This window comes from Tubulanus polymorphus, chromosome 5 (genome assembly GCF_964204645.1).
Source record: "Tubulanus polymorphus chromosome 5, tnTubPoly1.2, whole genome shotgun sequence".
NCBI lineage: Eukaryota > Metazoa > Nemertea > Palaeonemertea > Tubulaniformes > Tubulanidae > Tubulanus > Tubulanus polymorphus.
In genome coordinates this window covers 2,544,983-2,563,254 of record NC_134029.1, presented here as the reverse complement: position 1 = coordinate 2,563,254, position 18,272 = coordinate 2,544,983, and the positions used below count along the sequence as shown (strand labels likewise).

The window sequence follows — 18,272 nt, the reverse complement described above, 5'->3', positions numbered from 1 at the left end:
ATTCTTCCATTTTTCCAGGCCTTGGATATTTCCAGTTTATTCATTTTATTACTGTTCGTATCAGTATGTGATTGTACAGTCGTGTTTGAATATCATTCAGATTTTATAATGTGTAATTCAGATGAGTTTGAAGTACATGTGAATATCAGTCGATACGTGTCACAATCTGGAATGCATAAAACTGTGCATGCACTTAATATGCACTTTTCACACTGAAGTTGACAAGTGAGAAAAGAGAGAGAGGGGGAAGGAGAGGGGGGGAGATGTCTCATCATTCTATTGAATCACATTCTGTATCGGTCATCTAAAGGTCTCTGCTCTCTATCCTCAAGGCATCCTCCTCATATTGCAGCATGTCCAGGCATCGGATATACTCAACGGCAGAAAAAAAAACACCACGAGACAACATGATTTCAGAGGCCTGGGAGGTTGATTATTACTTAAATACATGGGAAATAAAATACATACACGCAACGGAGTCAACTAAATATACATCAAACACATAGAAATGAGTTTTAAAATGAAAAAAAAAACGAAAGAGAATTTACAAAACTGAAAGTGGAAAATGTAATTGATAACGGTGATGGTGATGTTTGTGTGCGCTTTAGTTAGTGAATCAGGTTCAGTCCTTCCCTAACTCCCTAGCTACGAAACTAACTCCCTACCTAACTCCCTCTCAGCCTACCTAACTCCCTTCCTCCCTACCTACCAAACTAACTCCCTCCCTACCTACCTAACTCCATCCCTCCCTTGCTCCTGTCCCTGCCACCCTCCCTATCACACACGGTCAATGATATTAAATCAATCCGAAAATACTGAGTGAATATTGCGGCTTTATTGGAAAACATGTAATTCATTTTAGCTGTGAATGCCGTGCGAGAATGTGATTAGCTGTGAGTTTACAGTGCATAGTGATGTACATTTACAGTAAAAAATAGAAATCACACTAGCAATATCTAACACGCTCAGGCCCTGGCAAAATCCTGAGTTCCGCTAATTTTTGTCAAAGAAAATGTTTTATACTACTACATTTTTCCATAATTGATTGCCCCGTCCAGTCTGGTGCCTATATCCCATTGGTGTTTTACTTTTTATATATAAAATGTTCATATATCAAATATTCAGGGGAGAACCGCACTGGGCGCTAGCTGGCAGCACCGATGAGTTTCATCTAACCTATATTAGCACCCCGGGATGCTGTGTATCGGCCAGCGCACTAGAACTACCCCGCCCAAAAACGGAGGCAAGAATCGGGTCCCACAGACATGATTCTGATGGTCGCAGACAGCGTGAAAATAGAAATTGATTGCGTTTCAGTAGAGAACGCATTAATGACGGATAAACACTGCGTAAATGGCTACAGAACAGCTTATGTTGAGAGGCAATTTACACCATATATAACACTATCGTGCCAGCACCAGAGGAAACAAAGTGTGGGATACTCATAAAACAATATCAAATAACTAAATATAATGAAAAAATGGCGCAAAAATTAAAACCGTCTTCGAAACCGTCTTTGTGCATTGTTTCATCTGTTTCGTGAAGAACATGAAGATTTTTAACTCAATTCTGTCTCTGTCTTTGTTTCCATTTCAGTCACTGGTCATTTGATGGCCCGTTAGCGAGCTGCTAGTTCCGCGAGAGATCATTTGAATTATATTCCGGTCTGTCAGGGGCAGGGCGATGTATGCAATTGATAATTAACGATCTACGAAGAGAAACAATATCAGTATCACACGCACACAATACAACATCATTAATAACAATAGAACAAAGCTGCTATTTTTATTGTAATTTCTGTCAGTAACAAAGAACTCCTGCAGTCGTGTTAGACTTTCATCTACTTCTTCAGTAGACGCCTTGTGAATCGAGGGACTGATAAAATTCTACCCAGTTTTATTAGGCAAACCCTTGTTCGTTCGAGAGTCTTTCAATCTATAAAATTCTACATATATGTGTATAGACGTATACAGCAGATCCATGAAAAAAGGGACTGATAACATTATATTGGGTTAGCCAAACATTTTCCATCAAAATCAAGCCAATTGACAACACAATAACATGTAAGTTCAGTACATACAACTAAACCTGTCCAGGCAAAGTCCAGGGCTCAAAAATGATAGATTGACAATCCCTAAAAACGGGTATTTATCGGAAACAATGTAAAAAGAGCGAGTAAAGTATAAATAAAATAGTGCGATCTAAAGAATGATTGCCTGGTGGGGGTGGGGGGTGGTAGGGGGGTTAACCTATATACCTCACACATCGGGTGTGACAGTGTGCTGTTTACCTGAGAATATTGTGTTATAATAAACACCAGTCATTTACACAGTTATATCAGTGACATCGATTAGCAATTAATGTCACTACAACCATGTCCTAATACTGGGTAATATCGGGTAATACTGGGTAATACCAGCTTCTGTGGCTCCAACGCATTTTCATTCAATTAATCCCCCCTAAAAAAAACTAGACACAAACGAATGTTATATGATTGACTGTGACTAGAGAGAGCAGTCTACACTACTAAATACAGTTAACTCTATAATTACCAGAATTCAAGATTTATGGCCGGCAAATTCTATGAAAGACATTAAATTCAGATTTGATGTGGCAGCTATAAACTACAAATGAATAACATCTTGACAACGGATTTCACCCCCTCAGGTATAAAACACTTCAATCTTAACAACTTTAACAACTCCTCCAGTTCAAGAGGTCGAACTGGGAAGCTATGAGACATCCTGTTTGACCAGACAGCTGTGCTTCCATTCTATAGGCTAAAGATGGGGAAATTTCTTAAAAGACAAAATTGACATGCACCGATTGACCACTAAAGTGGATGGACTTGGACTTGAAACAGATGACCCGAAAGTTGGACAGATAAGCATTTTGGTCATAAAGTTTCCTAAAAATGACCTAGACTTGCTAAATACACCTCAACAAAACTTGGAAATAACCTTTAATAAAAAAAAATGAGGTTATCTAGAATGCGCTTACGGTATATATCAGACTTGCATAATGATAAGACAGTAGCTTATCAAGGTATACAGGAAGACATAACTTATCAACATCAAAAAGTTAAAATAATAGACAATCTAATCTGACATCAAAGAATATGATTTATCATGTCGTGTCTCGAGAGCGCGTAAACAACCAACCGACTCGTTTTAGGAAGAGTTCTTATAAAAGGATATAATGACAAAAAAAAAACAATTTACCGAATGATTGCCATTTCCTAACCATAGCATGCCTTGAATGCAGTGGGTGAAATATACTCGTTTCTAACTATGCGCGTTAGTCACATTCTCGTACTATTTGTGAATGAGAGCCGCGGGGGTAAATTTTTGGCAGGAAACGACATAAACTCTAAAGTCGCGATGTACGATGATGTACGTAGGAAAATTCTGGAATCTGAAACTCTCACTGTTCTTTTCAGGGATAAAATGTTGTCAACAGTTCGGCGATACTTCATCGTCGCGATGTGTCGTCATAGATCGAATCGTACTCAAAATATTGTTTAGAATCATCTCTAAAAATGCAGCAGTTTATGATCTACGATACAGGGGCCAATCGGTTTCACTTAAATTCCTAAATTTAGCCGCATAAAATCGATGTTTACTGGTAATGCTTATTTATATTGGGTTATAGTGCAGCCTCTGGCGCAGATCGAACCTAGCAGAAAAACAAAGTCCCGTTAAAAGGTTATCATTATCAGTGTAGAATACGGTGTAATTAACAGCTCTTTGTAACGAGTTATTGTTAACGCAGATAATACTACGATTCATAATTCATCAATATCTAAAGATGATGGAGACAGGAATTTACAGCAGTTCCTTTTGAAGACGAAATTACAGATCAGAACATTTTTTGTCTAAGGCGTAATCATGTCACACGAGATGTGATAAGATATTTATTCGGTCGTTCTAATCAGACAAAAGGAGGAAACTTAAAACATTGAACTCGACAGCGCTGGCTGGTAGGCGGCACTGAGGGTCGAGGAGTGGTCCTCAAATATTGTCTTTTTATCTGAACAGACACGAAACAGGTTAAAATCAGTGAGAGACAATAAAATAAGATCAACACCGCGCAGAAAGAAATGATAATATCAGTACGAGAACCCTTCTAAATAATGTCATTCAAAAAGATCACATGAAAATATTTTTAAATCTTCAATTTGGTCGATGGCATTCCCCATTTTGTCCTAGAGATTAGATCAATGTTTATTCTGAACTATGAACCTTCAGATCGGGGTGGGGGGCGATGGCGTCTCCATTTTATCTAAAGACTAGGGCATTGTTTATTTTGACCATGCATTAAATCAGAGTTTTGAATTAAATCTATGATGTCAATGACTTGATGTACGGATTAAACATGATATAAAACTCAGAAATTAGAATTACAATCTAATTATTGAACATGCGGCACTGTCTCTGTGTGCGCGTAGAGATAAATTGTTTCCCAGTGGGTGTAATTAACTTCATCCCGCAGTCGTCTGTGTCCCAGATAAAATGGCCGCCGATGGGGCAATTAACGCATGGAATTAAACACTAGAAATTCATGGCACATAATAATAACCCGGGTATTATAACAATAAAAAGAGAACAAAGTGCAAGTAAAATACTGTTCTAGCAAATATCAATAAGTCATTGACGGCAGTTTCAGCTGAGCGATTTTTTTCACAGACCAAAGCAAATAAAACCTATATCATTATTTTTGAGACGACTGATTTGATTTAAGGGCCGATAAATAAAATGTTTAGGACGAGACAAACGTGATTTACAAAAAAAAATGCGGGGTTGTTATCAGATCAATTTTCAGGAAACCAGTTCCTCTCCTTTAATTCTTAACACTAGGGTTCAATAAGTGCAATATGAACTAATTCTAATTGACTTATACCAAAATGAAAGGGAATCTAGAGAATAATGGTCTTGTGGGCAACATAGGTATCATGTCAATTCTAAACAGGAGTTTTTTTTTTCTACGGCCCTTTTGTTTTTGTGGTTTACAGCCACTCAGGGGTCAATATGTGTCATTAGGCGCCTCTGAGATCCCTACCAAGATTCCGCCAATTCGCCACATTTTGTTACGAATACCCTAATCTCTGCTCAGAAACAAGCACGCGCTATCACAAATGATTTTTAAATGCACTTCAATAAATCTATAAATCGTCGTGAGGCAATGACCTCAGTTTTCGTCGCGCGATGATCACGGCTAAAATAGAAACGTTGAATTACAGATGAAAGCAGGTTTCTTCATTCTTACCTCGAGGATATGTTCTTCTTGTCTTTCGCGATCTAAACGTCTCTTTGTAGTCGTAATAATTCCTGCAAGTAAATAAATACAGAGAAACTGAGTAAATCAAAGCTCATCGTCTCTCGTCTCTGATACGCAGGGAAACCTAGAATTTTTCCAAATGTCAACTTTCAAAAATTTCCCGGTACAAAATTTACTTCAGAGGGGCCTATTGCCTCTTGTTGAAACGGAGGCCATGCAATTTTGCCCTTATTTTCGAATCTACACACAAAATTGTCCTTTAGGCTGGTTTGGATCTGCCCCAGCTACGAGAATTTCTTTGCGTGTTTTCTTGTTGAAGTAGTAAGTTGTTTAGTCGTTTCATTCGTACAGTATGAAATGATTTTTAATCAGTAGTCAATGTTTACCATCGATAAATACTAAATACCTCACAGTTATACTGATCAGCTGATTGTGTTTGCTATAAGCATTCCAACTTTTAAGACGAATCCAGACACATTTCTAGCTAATTACGAGTAATTAACAAAACTGCTCTAGGATGATGTAGAGAGTAGGACGGAAGTCTCCGCAGTCAGCCTCGTTAATTGATTGAATAATTATGGATAATGATAAGATAATTATTTCTGATGATTAATGAGTCAGTGTTTTCATTATTACACCAACGATTGATCAACATCAACGAAATGAACACTTCTGACTTCGGTGAAAATAATGAATAACTGTGATCTGCAGGAAGATGTGGAACTGTTAGCGCTCAGTCAGTGCAGCGCATAGCAGATAATGTCAGTATACTAACTGTTACTAGGGCCAAGGCTGACCAGTTTAAACCTCAGTTCTATAACCTACGTCATCCTCCCTCAGTAACGATTCGAACCTGTTGGTATAAAGTTTGAATCCCTGCTGCAGAGAGAAGATGAGCCGATCTGAGACCAGTTTTTTAACCGTGCAACCTCTAGAATCAGAATTCAAAATCACTTACTTCCATTAGACACTTAACCACATTTACACTGAACATAACGTTTTAAACTATAATAATCGAGAAAATTAATAATTCATAACAGCGTAATACACAATACAGTGGTTGTGTAATAGGTTTATAGAGACCTGATACAGAGGCATGTAAACAATATGTAGAATAGTAAATATAACATGTTCTTCCTTGTATAAAAAGTCGCAAGTTTCAACAATTCCAGGTATTTTCGCACGGTTTCCGCTGTTGACAAAAACGAATAGAGTTTCTTCAGGTAAGTGTTATTTCATGCAGACATAGTTTAGTTTACTCTGTTACTGTTGTTTACTGATATATACTAGGGGTTAGAGTCTGAGGAGTCTGAGAACTGACAGTAACACGCTAACAGTCTAACAACACCAACACACATTTCAATGATGCGAACATAAAAGACAACAATAATTCATAGTCTTCATGCGACTTTATTTTCCATTTCTCGCTTTTATTAGATTACTTTATACCTTCTTATTTCTATAGCAACCATTATTTATATGTGATAAAAGAAATTATTATAGTAAATGTGTTAAAAGCATTCGCGTATGTGTGTATGAGGTAAAGTTGATAAACTTACTTTGAACAAATTTGTAAATATTATTGTGTAAAATGGACTTTGATCAAAACATCACCATATATAAATTGCAGTTCTTTAAAAAACCTTTATCAACAAGCGAGACTATTAAGGAAGGGTATAAGAAAGACAGACGGTACAAGACAATACTCGTTGTTCCATTTATATAAATAAAAAAAAATATAGATTCTTGAGTTCATATTTGATTTTGCATAAATGTAGTGGTGGCTCTGAGGGTCTAGATAAAGTGAATAGATCTTTTTAAGGTTCCATTGAAAAGTGTCAAATTTCAGTGAAAAATTAACACTCATGTGATGATACGCAATAGCAGCGTGGGTTTTATCAGTAGATAGTGAAATTCACTCCCACATAGTATTCATAATATTTGCACTATGCCCAGTCACAACTCTATACAGATAATGCAAACATGTGATCTAATCAGCCTGCTGACCACTCAATCCAGTTTGGAAATGAAGATAAAATGTCACTATTTCTAACCATATGAGTGACCTACTGGTCAATAGTGCAGACAAACTGACCAGCTGATGTCTCAGTGTTTATAGACTCAGGGGTCAAAACGCACCAGGGTCAGCGAGTGCTAATGAGTGCGTGTACATGCATAGTTTAGGTGATAATAATATAAATGTCCCTTAATTGGTGACAGTATTATAAATAGCTGAAAAACATTTATCGTATGGACATTACTGAAATATTCACATTATGAGCAAGTGGTTTATTCAACGCTTTCACTATATCCCAATAGTCATGTCAGAAATACTGAATCCATTTCGGACTTATAGCTGTCCTTTTTATTTAAGACAGGGGTAAGTCGGTATAATATTTGAAACCTAGAAGAATACTGCAGCGCTGGGTATAACTTGAACTACATACAGAAAAATTCTTTGCAAAGAAATAATGACATTTTTATTAGTTTATCTTTTTATTGCTCAATAATTCACGTGAACGCAACATGAAAAATACGTCTGCCAACAAAACACTGACGACGATGACGTTCGACGTTCAATCATGGACTCTAAAACGAATCCATGGTTCAATCAACGAATCATTCAGAAATTCAGAAATTTTTTCAATTCATTCAACTTCGAGCACCATTCATTCAATATTGACGACATTCCTGAAAGTTTTTTCATATAACTCGTTGAAGACGGCCGCGAGCGAGTGAGCGAGGTTCTGAGTGAGGCTCTGAATGAGGTACTGAGTGTGCCGCATTCATATATACACAAAATAAAGACACACGTTTGATGATTGTATAAATTCTATGTTTATAATATTCTAAATAAAAGAAAAGCATTTATATTTTGCGAATGCATATTTCATGAATAGCTGAAGTGTTAAACGACAAAACTAAACATTTATGATCGATTTTCCGCTCGGTTGGAATTTCGTCTTATTTCGGTTCACGGCCCGAAATTCCGATCTTCAAAAATAACTGTCACTTGTAATTGATCATATATTTATTTGTATTGAGATATTTTTCCCACCTGTCCTCTCTTCACATAGCTCTTCACATTTAAAAATAGGTATTCGATTCTAGTCGAAAATTATAGCTTTTATGGGGTGGTCAAGTGAATGGAGATATTACTAGTGGGTGGTCTAAATTATGAGGGACGATTTCAGTTAAATTGATGATAAATGACCCTTTTCTCATATTCTCGTTACAAATAGCATTCAATTTTCTCGGCTTTTTGATATGGTATGGCCTACTAGACTAGTGCTATAGGCCCTATATCTTAGAAATACTCTCACAATGTATACAACTGAGGAATTCCAGGGATTTGTTTATTTATCTGTACCATTGACCACGAGTAATATATTGACACAATATCAGATATCTTGAATTATGACTAATGTCTTTCAAATGAATGTTGAATTAACTACATAAATGATTGCTAACACATCGCCCCTTGCATTCGATATATCGATGTCCTTCTGAGGCAAATCTAGTTCCTATAATCCATACGACAATTTTCTTGTATTTCCACTTCATGGAAGTAGAGTTTAGAAGCATTTTTGAGGGGGCATCACTCAGCCTGTAGCAATATGTCGGATTTTCAATATCAGCCTTATATATGCATCTATACCTCGAAGCGATGAGTCAGAAAAGATTCTTTAATAGCAACTGAATATTTGCTGTTTGACGACAAACTATTATTTAGTCTAGTAAAGGGGGTGTCAATGGAGTAAAAAGCCGTGGCCTCGCGGTGACATTTTTTTACAAACACAATTCACAATAAAACCTCTATTAAAGGTGTATAATACAGTCTGAGACAGAAATAGCGAAACGATTGTCTGAGATTTCAAACTAATCTCCATCGGTAAATAGGTTCCGATCGGACCCACGCTGTGGTTTAAATCATGAACCTCGAGGCAAGTCCGGTTTATAGTAAAAAAATCCGGCTGGAAACACTCAATTAAACACTATATACACATTATAAACTAGTGTCTTTGTTGTGGATTGTATAGTATTCCTGAAGATGATTAGGATAAGAGTCAAAATGTCAAAAATAAACTCCTCAGCTCATGGAAACTTTCCAGACGGTATGTAGCGGGGGGGGGGGGGGGAGGGGGTACACGGCTTGTATTGTATATAATAACACTTTATAGCCATAGATACTTCATTTAAATCATTATTTCAAGTTTTAGCAACTGGTAAAACTTTTACATTTCAATCGATGAGTGGATGAACAACTGGCGTTAACCACGATCGCTCTAGTTCATGTACGGATCAATAACCAGAGCATCATCCATAAAACGCAGAGATACAATAGAAATCCAACCTCAAAATCATAACTATACGACTACTCCACCCCACACACCTCAACCTGTATCTAGAATATTCCACAACAACTCTTAAATATATCAATCATCACCAACAAAACTCTGTTTAAATCATTCGGTTCCTGATATCAAATAATCAGTGAGGTATAATGGAATGTTCTCACTTTATGATCTAATTTTTTCACCGATCCCCAAAGATGCAGTAGTTTAAGGTGGATGTAATATATAATTGGTATTGATGATGATTGAAGTATCTTTTCATTAAAAACTGCCTGTGAACAGTGTATGATACTGTACATAGCACAGATGAACATGTGCACAGAGCTCTTGGGGGAGGTGCAGTTCCAAACAGCTGTAAGTCATTCACTCACTTATATATTTATCACACACACAGGCAGCAGCAGTAGCTACAATATTTTTATTCATCAAGGTTCATTACCTATAGTCAGACAACTACAGGCAACATTACCCCGGAAAAGAAAAATATTTTAATAGACGCTTTGTTTCAAGTTGAAAAGCGCATCACATATTGTGATAGAGTTCGCCTTGGACCGTTGAATGTTATACACAACTGGGAACTGTTATATTTACAGTACACGATAAATATTGACTGAACTATTTCACATTTATGAAATTTACAGACAGGAATATGTGCAGTGCAGGAGAGAGAGAGAGAGAGAGAGAGAGGCCAATCAAATAAATGGATTTTTGTAACATTGAATTCTGCGCCATACGAGGTCTGTAGGGAGTTGACAATGGATTAACCATTGACGAAAAACACACAATCATGATGAAAAAACTAAGTGAGAATTGACTTTTCCAAGCTTTTGAAACTGGCGGATAGAAACGAGGGAAACTTCAGTACTCTCATAGTTTATCATCATACTGGTGGATCTTTCTTCTACTAAATAGTCACTTGACTACGCCCAGATGAGGCCAGGGTTTGAATTAAGATGAAGAGAAATGCCATGACTGACCAGCCAGACTTACCTGTATACTGGTTAATTTGGAACAGACTCTGAGGGTCTCCGCCTGTGATTCTATACGTCAGTTTTTGTTTCTGATTGTCATCGAGGTCGTAACCTTGAATCTGAATGACGGTCGTGCCCGGTTTACTGTTCTCATAAACCGACGGGTAATACACCGGTTCCTCGGCCTGGGGGATATTATCATTTACATCGATAATCTCGATATAAACCTCGGCGTACGAGGACCGCGGCACCGCGCCGTGGTCCGTAGCGTAAACCGTTATCCAGTAAAACGGGGTCGATTCCCGGTCCAGAACGACGGCCGTCTTTACGACACCTGGAAAAAAAAACGACGATATAAAAACTTTTATTTTCTAAATAACGGATCAGAGGGGATCACGTTATAATTACACAGTTCCCTTAGGGCAAGGTGGAGCATTAACAGATAATAAACAGGAATCATATCGACGAGTACAGAAATCAGGGACACATCTACGAAAATTGGAAGGCGGGGTCCGAAAAAAGGAAGGGCATTTCTCAGATAGCGACCACGCTGAAAACCACAACCGCGGTTCCTCCCTAGCGGGTATAAGAAATGTTTATCAAACGTTCAAGTTTTAACGATCTCTCTCTTGACAAAAAGGGTGACAACATCGATGAGATGGCAGGAATCCCTCAGAAATACCCCCCCCCCCTGAGATCTGCCCTCCTTCGTTAGATCATAGCGTTCAGTACAGTATGTATCTCAGTGGTAAAATACATGTCTATTCGTGGATATACGAGTTGTTGCATGTCTCTGTGTTACACATTCTTAGACTGAAACTCTTTTAAACTCCACTTACTGCTGATATAACACTATCTCTACTCTCCTCTCTGTGCTGCCGAGAAAGGTATTTTACTATAATACTTTATGGTCTGATTATATGCATTTATCTACCTATTTATCGCTCATTTATCAGAGTGGTAGAGTATAGAATGAAAATAACTATCGCCGAGCTACATTGAATGTTCTCTCCGATTCTATTTGAGATGAAACACTGAACGGCAAACTCAGTTTTTTTTTTTGTAAAAAGGACTCGTAAAGTCAAATACACAGTGGAAATAGCTTAGGGGAAACAGTTCAGACCTGCCTACCATACGTAGGAGACCCATAAACAACTGTATCACTTCATACATCGTACTAAGGTTGGTTTTGTATTGTATATTGTGAGAGTGTCTTTCAATGCTAACACTTCACCGTAATGTATTGCGGGGATAAAGATCAAGAGAAACTTCTTAAAGACAAAATCATGTTCAGCGTATATCCATAATACACCAATCCTATTAATACTAAACAAAATCAAAACAAGACTCAACTCAATCATTGTGTGACCTTATATGAATAGTAATACAAGGCCCACACAACCAGCCCACACTAAACTGAACTTCAATACATGACCGGTTATCTCTCTCTTTCTGATATTTTATGAGCGCGTTTCAAACCCTTGAGAAACCGCAGACAGAGACACGCTAGTTAAATGTATCCATTCACAAAAAAATCTGAATAGAGAAAATGTCCGGGAGTTCTTCAAAAGCATTAGTCAGGAGGGTTTTTTGGAAAACTATTGAATTCAGTTCGTGGGTACTTTAACACAGTCCACATCGATCCACGTGGAATCATTCACTAGAGAGGCAACAGTTTTAATCTAAAATTCAACAAAATATATCTTAATTTGGCCTCTTATTGAATCACAGGGTTCTTATAGATATTGAACTGATCCTCGATAAAGTATTCCCCGATTTACATAGGACTCAGTGAGGACCATTTCTTCTCGAGAGGTTCTTTATGTCACTCGTCACCAGCAAAAACAACGAATCACCAAAAATTCATCAAATGTTCCCCGATCTGTACAAACCCCGGAATCAGTAACGGGGAATCCTACATACCTGATTCATCGATAGTGAATCGACCGAGACCGGTGCCGCCCTCTATTGAGTAAGATATCGTACGATCGATCAACGCCCGATCGTCATCTTTCGCTTTCAAACTCATCACGCTGCTTCCGATCGGTAGATTCTCTTTAACCGAACCTCGCAAAACGAATCGCGAAAACATCGGAGTCTGCAGATTCTCGTCGACGTCGACGACTTCCACGATCAGTCGACACCACGACGCCAGAGACGGTCGGCCTTTATCGCGGACTCGTACGGTTATATTAAAACGCTGGTCGGACTCATAATCGAGCTCGTCGGCGACACGAACGACGCCTGTTTTGCGATCAATTTCGAATTTGTCTCGGTGACCGGTTTGAAATTTGAACGTGATTAACCCTCCGTCTTCGAGATCGGGATCTTGAGCTCTCAACACGGAAACGACGGCGCCGATCGGTAAATCCTCGCGAGCTTTAACGATCGTCTGCTCCGGCTGACAGCGAGGTGGGTTATCGTTGACGTCTGTCAACCGAACGACGACGGTCGCCGTCGACGATAACGGATTCGACGGAGCGTGATCGACTGCTCGAACGTGTAACTCGTAAACGGATTGTTTCTCGCGGTCGAGGACGTCGTTTACTCGGATGATACCGGTCTCCGACTCTACACTAAACGCCGGTTCGTCCGAAACCAACGTATACGAAACGCGAGCGTTTTCGCCGAGGTCCGAATCTTCGGCGGTCACGCGTACGACCGTGAATCCGGGCGCGGCGCTCTCCGAAATCTCCGCTTCGTAAGCGTTCATCGTGAATACCGGCGGGCGGTCGTTTACGTCGTTTATCTTTACCCCGAGAGAACGAACAGACGTTAAACTCGGACGTCCGAGATCGGAGACAGAGATACTCAACGCGTAATAATCGGTGGTTTCACGGTCGAGAGGAGACAATATCTTCACTTCCCCCGAATCGGTGTCGATCGTAAAACAGCTATCGTTATTTCCGCCCGAGATGACGAACTGTAACTTGCCGTTAAAACCTTCATCCGCGTCGGTGGCGGCCATTTTAATAATCGTCGACGCGACCGGTTTATTCTCATCGACGCTGACAACTGGCGGTAAATTAGAATCGAACTTCGGCGAGTTGTAATTCTGGGAATGTTCGTAATTCATCGTTTCGTCGTCTGTTTCGAGGTCGTCGTTCGCGGCTTGCGACTGACGGATGAGTTCGCCGAGTTCGGAGAGAACTCCGCTATCGCGACACGTGAAGGTCGACGCTTCGTTGGTATTACCGCCGTTCAGTTGATTGTTGCGATTGTTACCGGCGACGACGGTCGTATTTACGGTAACCGGGTCGGCGAGATTCGTCCCGTCGGACGCCGTGATTTTCAAGCTGAAGAAATTCTTATCGATTTCGCGTAAGTCGCGGCTGAGAGATAAAACACCGGTCGATGAAACCAGCGAGAAACACGAATCATCGTTACCCGACAACATCCGGTAACTGATGATATTCCCCGAATCGAAATCGAGCGCCGATAAAACGACTAATTCGGTTCCGACATCGGCTTCACGCGATACGAAACCTTTACAATCGACCTTTTCGAACTTCGGTTTATTTTCGTTCAAATCTTTTACGCCGATCGTCAAAGAGATTTCGGATTCTCGACGGAACGGAGTTCCCCAGTCCGACGCGCGGATCCGCAGTTTATAACGACGTCGCATCGTTTCGAAATCGAGGACTTTTTTCGTCGTGATCTTCCCGGAGAAATAGTCGATTTCAAACGGTGCAGAGTCCGAGTCCGGGATGCTGTACGTGACGTAGCCGTTATCCGCGGTATCGGCGTCACTCGCGGAGACCTGATAAACGAGCGTGCCGATTGGTTGATTCTCCTCGATCCAAACCGTACGATCCGACGAGTCATCGCTGAAAACCGGTGAATTATCGTTAAAATCGACGATATTAAACGTGACCTTCGTTCGCGTGACCGGCGGAGAGTTTAAATTCCTGACATCGCGAGCCGTCACGATCAGAATCACGCGACTCGCCTCCTCGTAATCGAGCGGCCTCGCCACCGAGATCAGTCCGGTCCGCGAATTCACTTTAAACCATTTATCGAGTTCGTTACTGCGTTCGATGGCGTACTCGATGAACCGTGTTTTTAGGTTACTATCGCGATCGTCGGCTCGTACGAACAGCAGCGGACTGTAAACCGGCGTGTTCTCTACGACGTCCAGCGTGTATTCGGTCGTGAATTCGGCGATGATTTGTCTCGAGTCTCGTATTTTGACCGTAACGATGACGACCGACATGCGCGGTGGCATCCCTCGATCAATCGCTTGAATCGTTAAATTATATGCCGGGATCACGTCTCGCTTTAACGGTTTCGAGATTTCGATGTTATATTCTGCCGTCGTCGTCGCGGCGTCTGCCTTCGTTTTCTGAACGAGTTTGAACCGTTCGTCAGGATCACCGTTGACGATGTTCACTTGACCGATTTGACCGTTTTGACCGGTGTCTCTATCGGAGACGGTCAACACGGCGTAGATCGTACCAACTGAAACCTCGTCGTTCACTATCGGCAGGTTTTTAACGTCGATTCTCGGAGCGTGCAGGTTTTTCTGTACGACGCGGATGACGACTCGACCCATGCTGCGACGAGCGGAGAACGACGATCGATATTTCGGACCGCGGTCGGTCGCCAGCACGTCGAACTCGTACGTATTCTGCTCGGAGTAAACGAGTCTCCGAGTCAGCGTGATCACTCCGCTCGTCGGATGAACCGCGAACGTACGCGTCTTCTGAACGAATCGGTAATAAAGATCGCCGTTGATTCCTTCGTCGGCGTCGGAGGCGATGACGCGACCGATCGTCGAGAATAACGCAGTATCCTCTCCGATCTCGAACCGGTACGACATCGGGTAAAATAACGGAGCCAGATCGTTCCTATCGACGACCTTCACCTTGACGCTCGTATCGGCGGTGAACGTTTCACCGAGCGGGTATTTACCGATCGCCCGCACTGTCAGGTAAAACCCGCGTTTCATCTCGCGGTTTAAAACTCCCGGAGCATTCGTACGAGTCCGAATCAACAGAAAACAGAAATCTCCGACGGTCAAAGATTCGGCTTTGAAGAAATTCGTTCTGTCGCCTTCTACGATACGGTATCTGATACCGAGCGCCGGATCCAGTACGCGGATACCCATCCTGATCACGACCGGACGAGCGAACACTTTACCGATCGTGTTCTCGTGGATCGAAACGTCGTATTCATCGGCGGTGAATTTAAAGTTGTCGCTGGAGACAGTCGGAGGGATCGCTCCGGGACTCGGCTGGAAGGCATTCGCTATTCGGAAGCCGATACAGAGAATGATCAAACCACTCCTAAAAACACGATCCATTCTCACTGATTTCTTATCGTTCCATTTCATTATTTCTGTAATAAGAACATAATCAATTTAGAGCTACGGTATCACGTAGTAGATAGACTTTGGGTTCAGGGTCCCATTCTACAGTTGACAAAGGCCCAGCTCATTTGGTGCCCAGGATTCAATCATTGTCATTTTTCAGTTCGTAGCCTAGCAGTTTGGCTGAGGCAAAAGTCAGCACCTTTAAAGATTCAAATGTCGGGACTTTTTTCTGGCAAAGACGAGTTCCTGACTTTTTTCTAAATCAATGATAAAGCAACAATATGAAAAAAAACTAATTTGCAATAAATTTTGAAATTCTTTTAAGTTAAAAAACGACCAATTTTGATTCTAATTCATCAGCAGAAATATCCCATGAGGACAAAAAAAATCACTTTTCAGCACTTACAGGATTAATCCTAAAAAGTAAGCACTTAACTTTTACTAATTTCTTTCTAAAAGTAGGCACTTTTCAGTACTACAAATCCTTTTACTACTGCATTGAATTATTGGATCATATGCCTTCATCCAGTGAACATGTTTCAGCTTTAAACAGTAAAGCTTTAAAAGTCACTAAATTACTTAAATCGGCAACTGTCCTACTAGAATTACATGAATCATGCTCAATGTAGACGTTTTATCTGATACTGAGCAAATAAAATTGCACCAAAAATGCACTAATTGTTGCATATGTATATATTAATACAATACATCAAATTTTGCATTAAATTATTTCCGCTAATAGTGAAATGATTAAGTGGCTTTTATCACTGAATTTTTCTCTGACAAGAAAATTACTGTGTAACAAACATAGAATTTGAACCCCGAGTAAATTACCATCAAAAAACCTCTGAATACAGACAACATTAATAATTAATCATTGTGATGTGACTCCTCGGGATGACATAGTTTTATAGTAATTACTCGTCATTATTGTGGAAATTTGTTTCAATAAACAGCAGGCCTAACACCCATTGTTCCGATGAAAATCCTCCTCATAAAAATTGTTATTCAAACTTTATTGAATCTTAATCTTTTAATCTGTTAAAAGCGAGAACTTTAAAATGATGCGCGATTATCTCGACGAATGAAGCAGTTGTAGTTGTTGACAAAATTGCGCAATAGGCCTCCTGATTCTCTGACCTGCAAAGTTGGGCCGTCCGACTTTGCCTAACTTAGTCTATTAATCGATCCCGGACACCATCATTGTTCTGCTAGAGCAGGGCGGATGAACCGATACCCTTAAAACAGTCAGGATAAACTGTTATCCAGACTGCGATAAACTTGGCCAAATTTTCAATAAAGAAGTGAATGACAAAGCAATAGATTAGAAGCCAGAAGGCCCTGGATAAACTTTTAATAAAAGGCCCAACACACAGGCTATGTAAGTATTTCATTTGGGCGTACTTAAAATCACAGGAAACTTACTAAACAGACTATTGGAACAGTACAGATTGAGAAACAACTCTTGGCCTTTACAGCTAAACAGTAAAAACACAGACTATAAACTTTTTTCTTTATCAGTTCAAACAAAAAGTTTGACGCCGAAGAGGTGCGTGGCGTTTAACAATTTTAAACATGAAAAGTTCACTCTGAAACAGAAATAAAATGCGAATTGTGAAATATTTCGTTTTACCAATCGTTTGAGGTTGTGTTTATAATCCATGTATATCCGTGACAGCTCCATAATAATCCAGCAAAACACGATACTCACAGCTGAGAGTCCCGCACTGGAATGAATACCCCATACCCGCTGATACCAATCACACCGATATCACTATCCGCCTACAACAAATAGTATCTTAAATATCAGCCCCGAAAATATCTCAAATTGCATTGATTTACTACATTCACTTAATTAAAGCATAAATCTTTAATATTTCGGCTTATTTCGAGAGGATAATCGTTTAGAAATTCAAAATCACGTCAAAATAGCTGCTGGGAAAGTTACGAATGGCGGAATGATTTGCTTGACAAAGTAATGAATGAATAAGCCCCGCCCATCGTAGTAAACGAGTAGTAGAACCTCGCTTCCCAGGGTATTCTTTGTAACTCGCATGCCACAGTAAGAATGTTTTAAGCTTGGGTTCGAACCCAATAATTAATCAACATGTTAATGCTCCAGATTGGATTAAGCACAATATCTTTGTCGAAGTGATATAATACGCTCCGTCCCACAAACATTAAGGGACTAGCGCCGGATTCTTTGACAATTCGACGCGCAATAGAAGGAAACATCTGTATATGGGGTCGATCAGCAATAAGGGTGCGGAGTGGAGTTTCTTTATTAACTTAATTAGCCAGGTACAGACAATACTTGACTCTAATCTCCAAAGATTGTGCATGAGATGTCACGACACC

General features: G+C 40.0%; 1 protein-coding gene across 1 annotated transcript in view; it reads right to left on the bottom strand.

The window, feature by feature from the left end:
- LOC141905996 (protocadherin Fat 1-like) overlaps positions 1–17,676 on the bottom strand; it is a 56,721-nt gene extending 39,045 nt beyond the window's left edge. The window contains exons 1-4 of the mRNA XM_074795132.1: positions 17,548–17,676; positions 12,527–15,940; positions 10,623–10,937; positions 5,266–5,327 (exon numbers count right to left, since the gene is read on the bottom strand). Coding sequence (XP_074651233.1) covers positions 5,266–5,327; positions 10,623–10,937; positions 12,527–15,935 — 3,786 coding nt within the window. The 5' untranslated portion in view covers positions 15,936–15,940; positions 17,548–17,676. The remainder of the gene's footprint in view (positions 1–5,265; positions 5,328–10,622; positions 10,938–12,526; positions 15,941–17,547) is intronic.
- Positions 17,677–18,272: the final 596 nt, after the last annotated feature.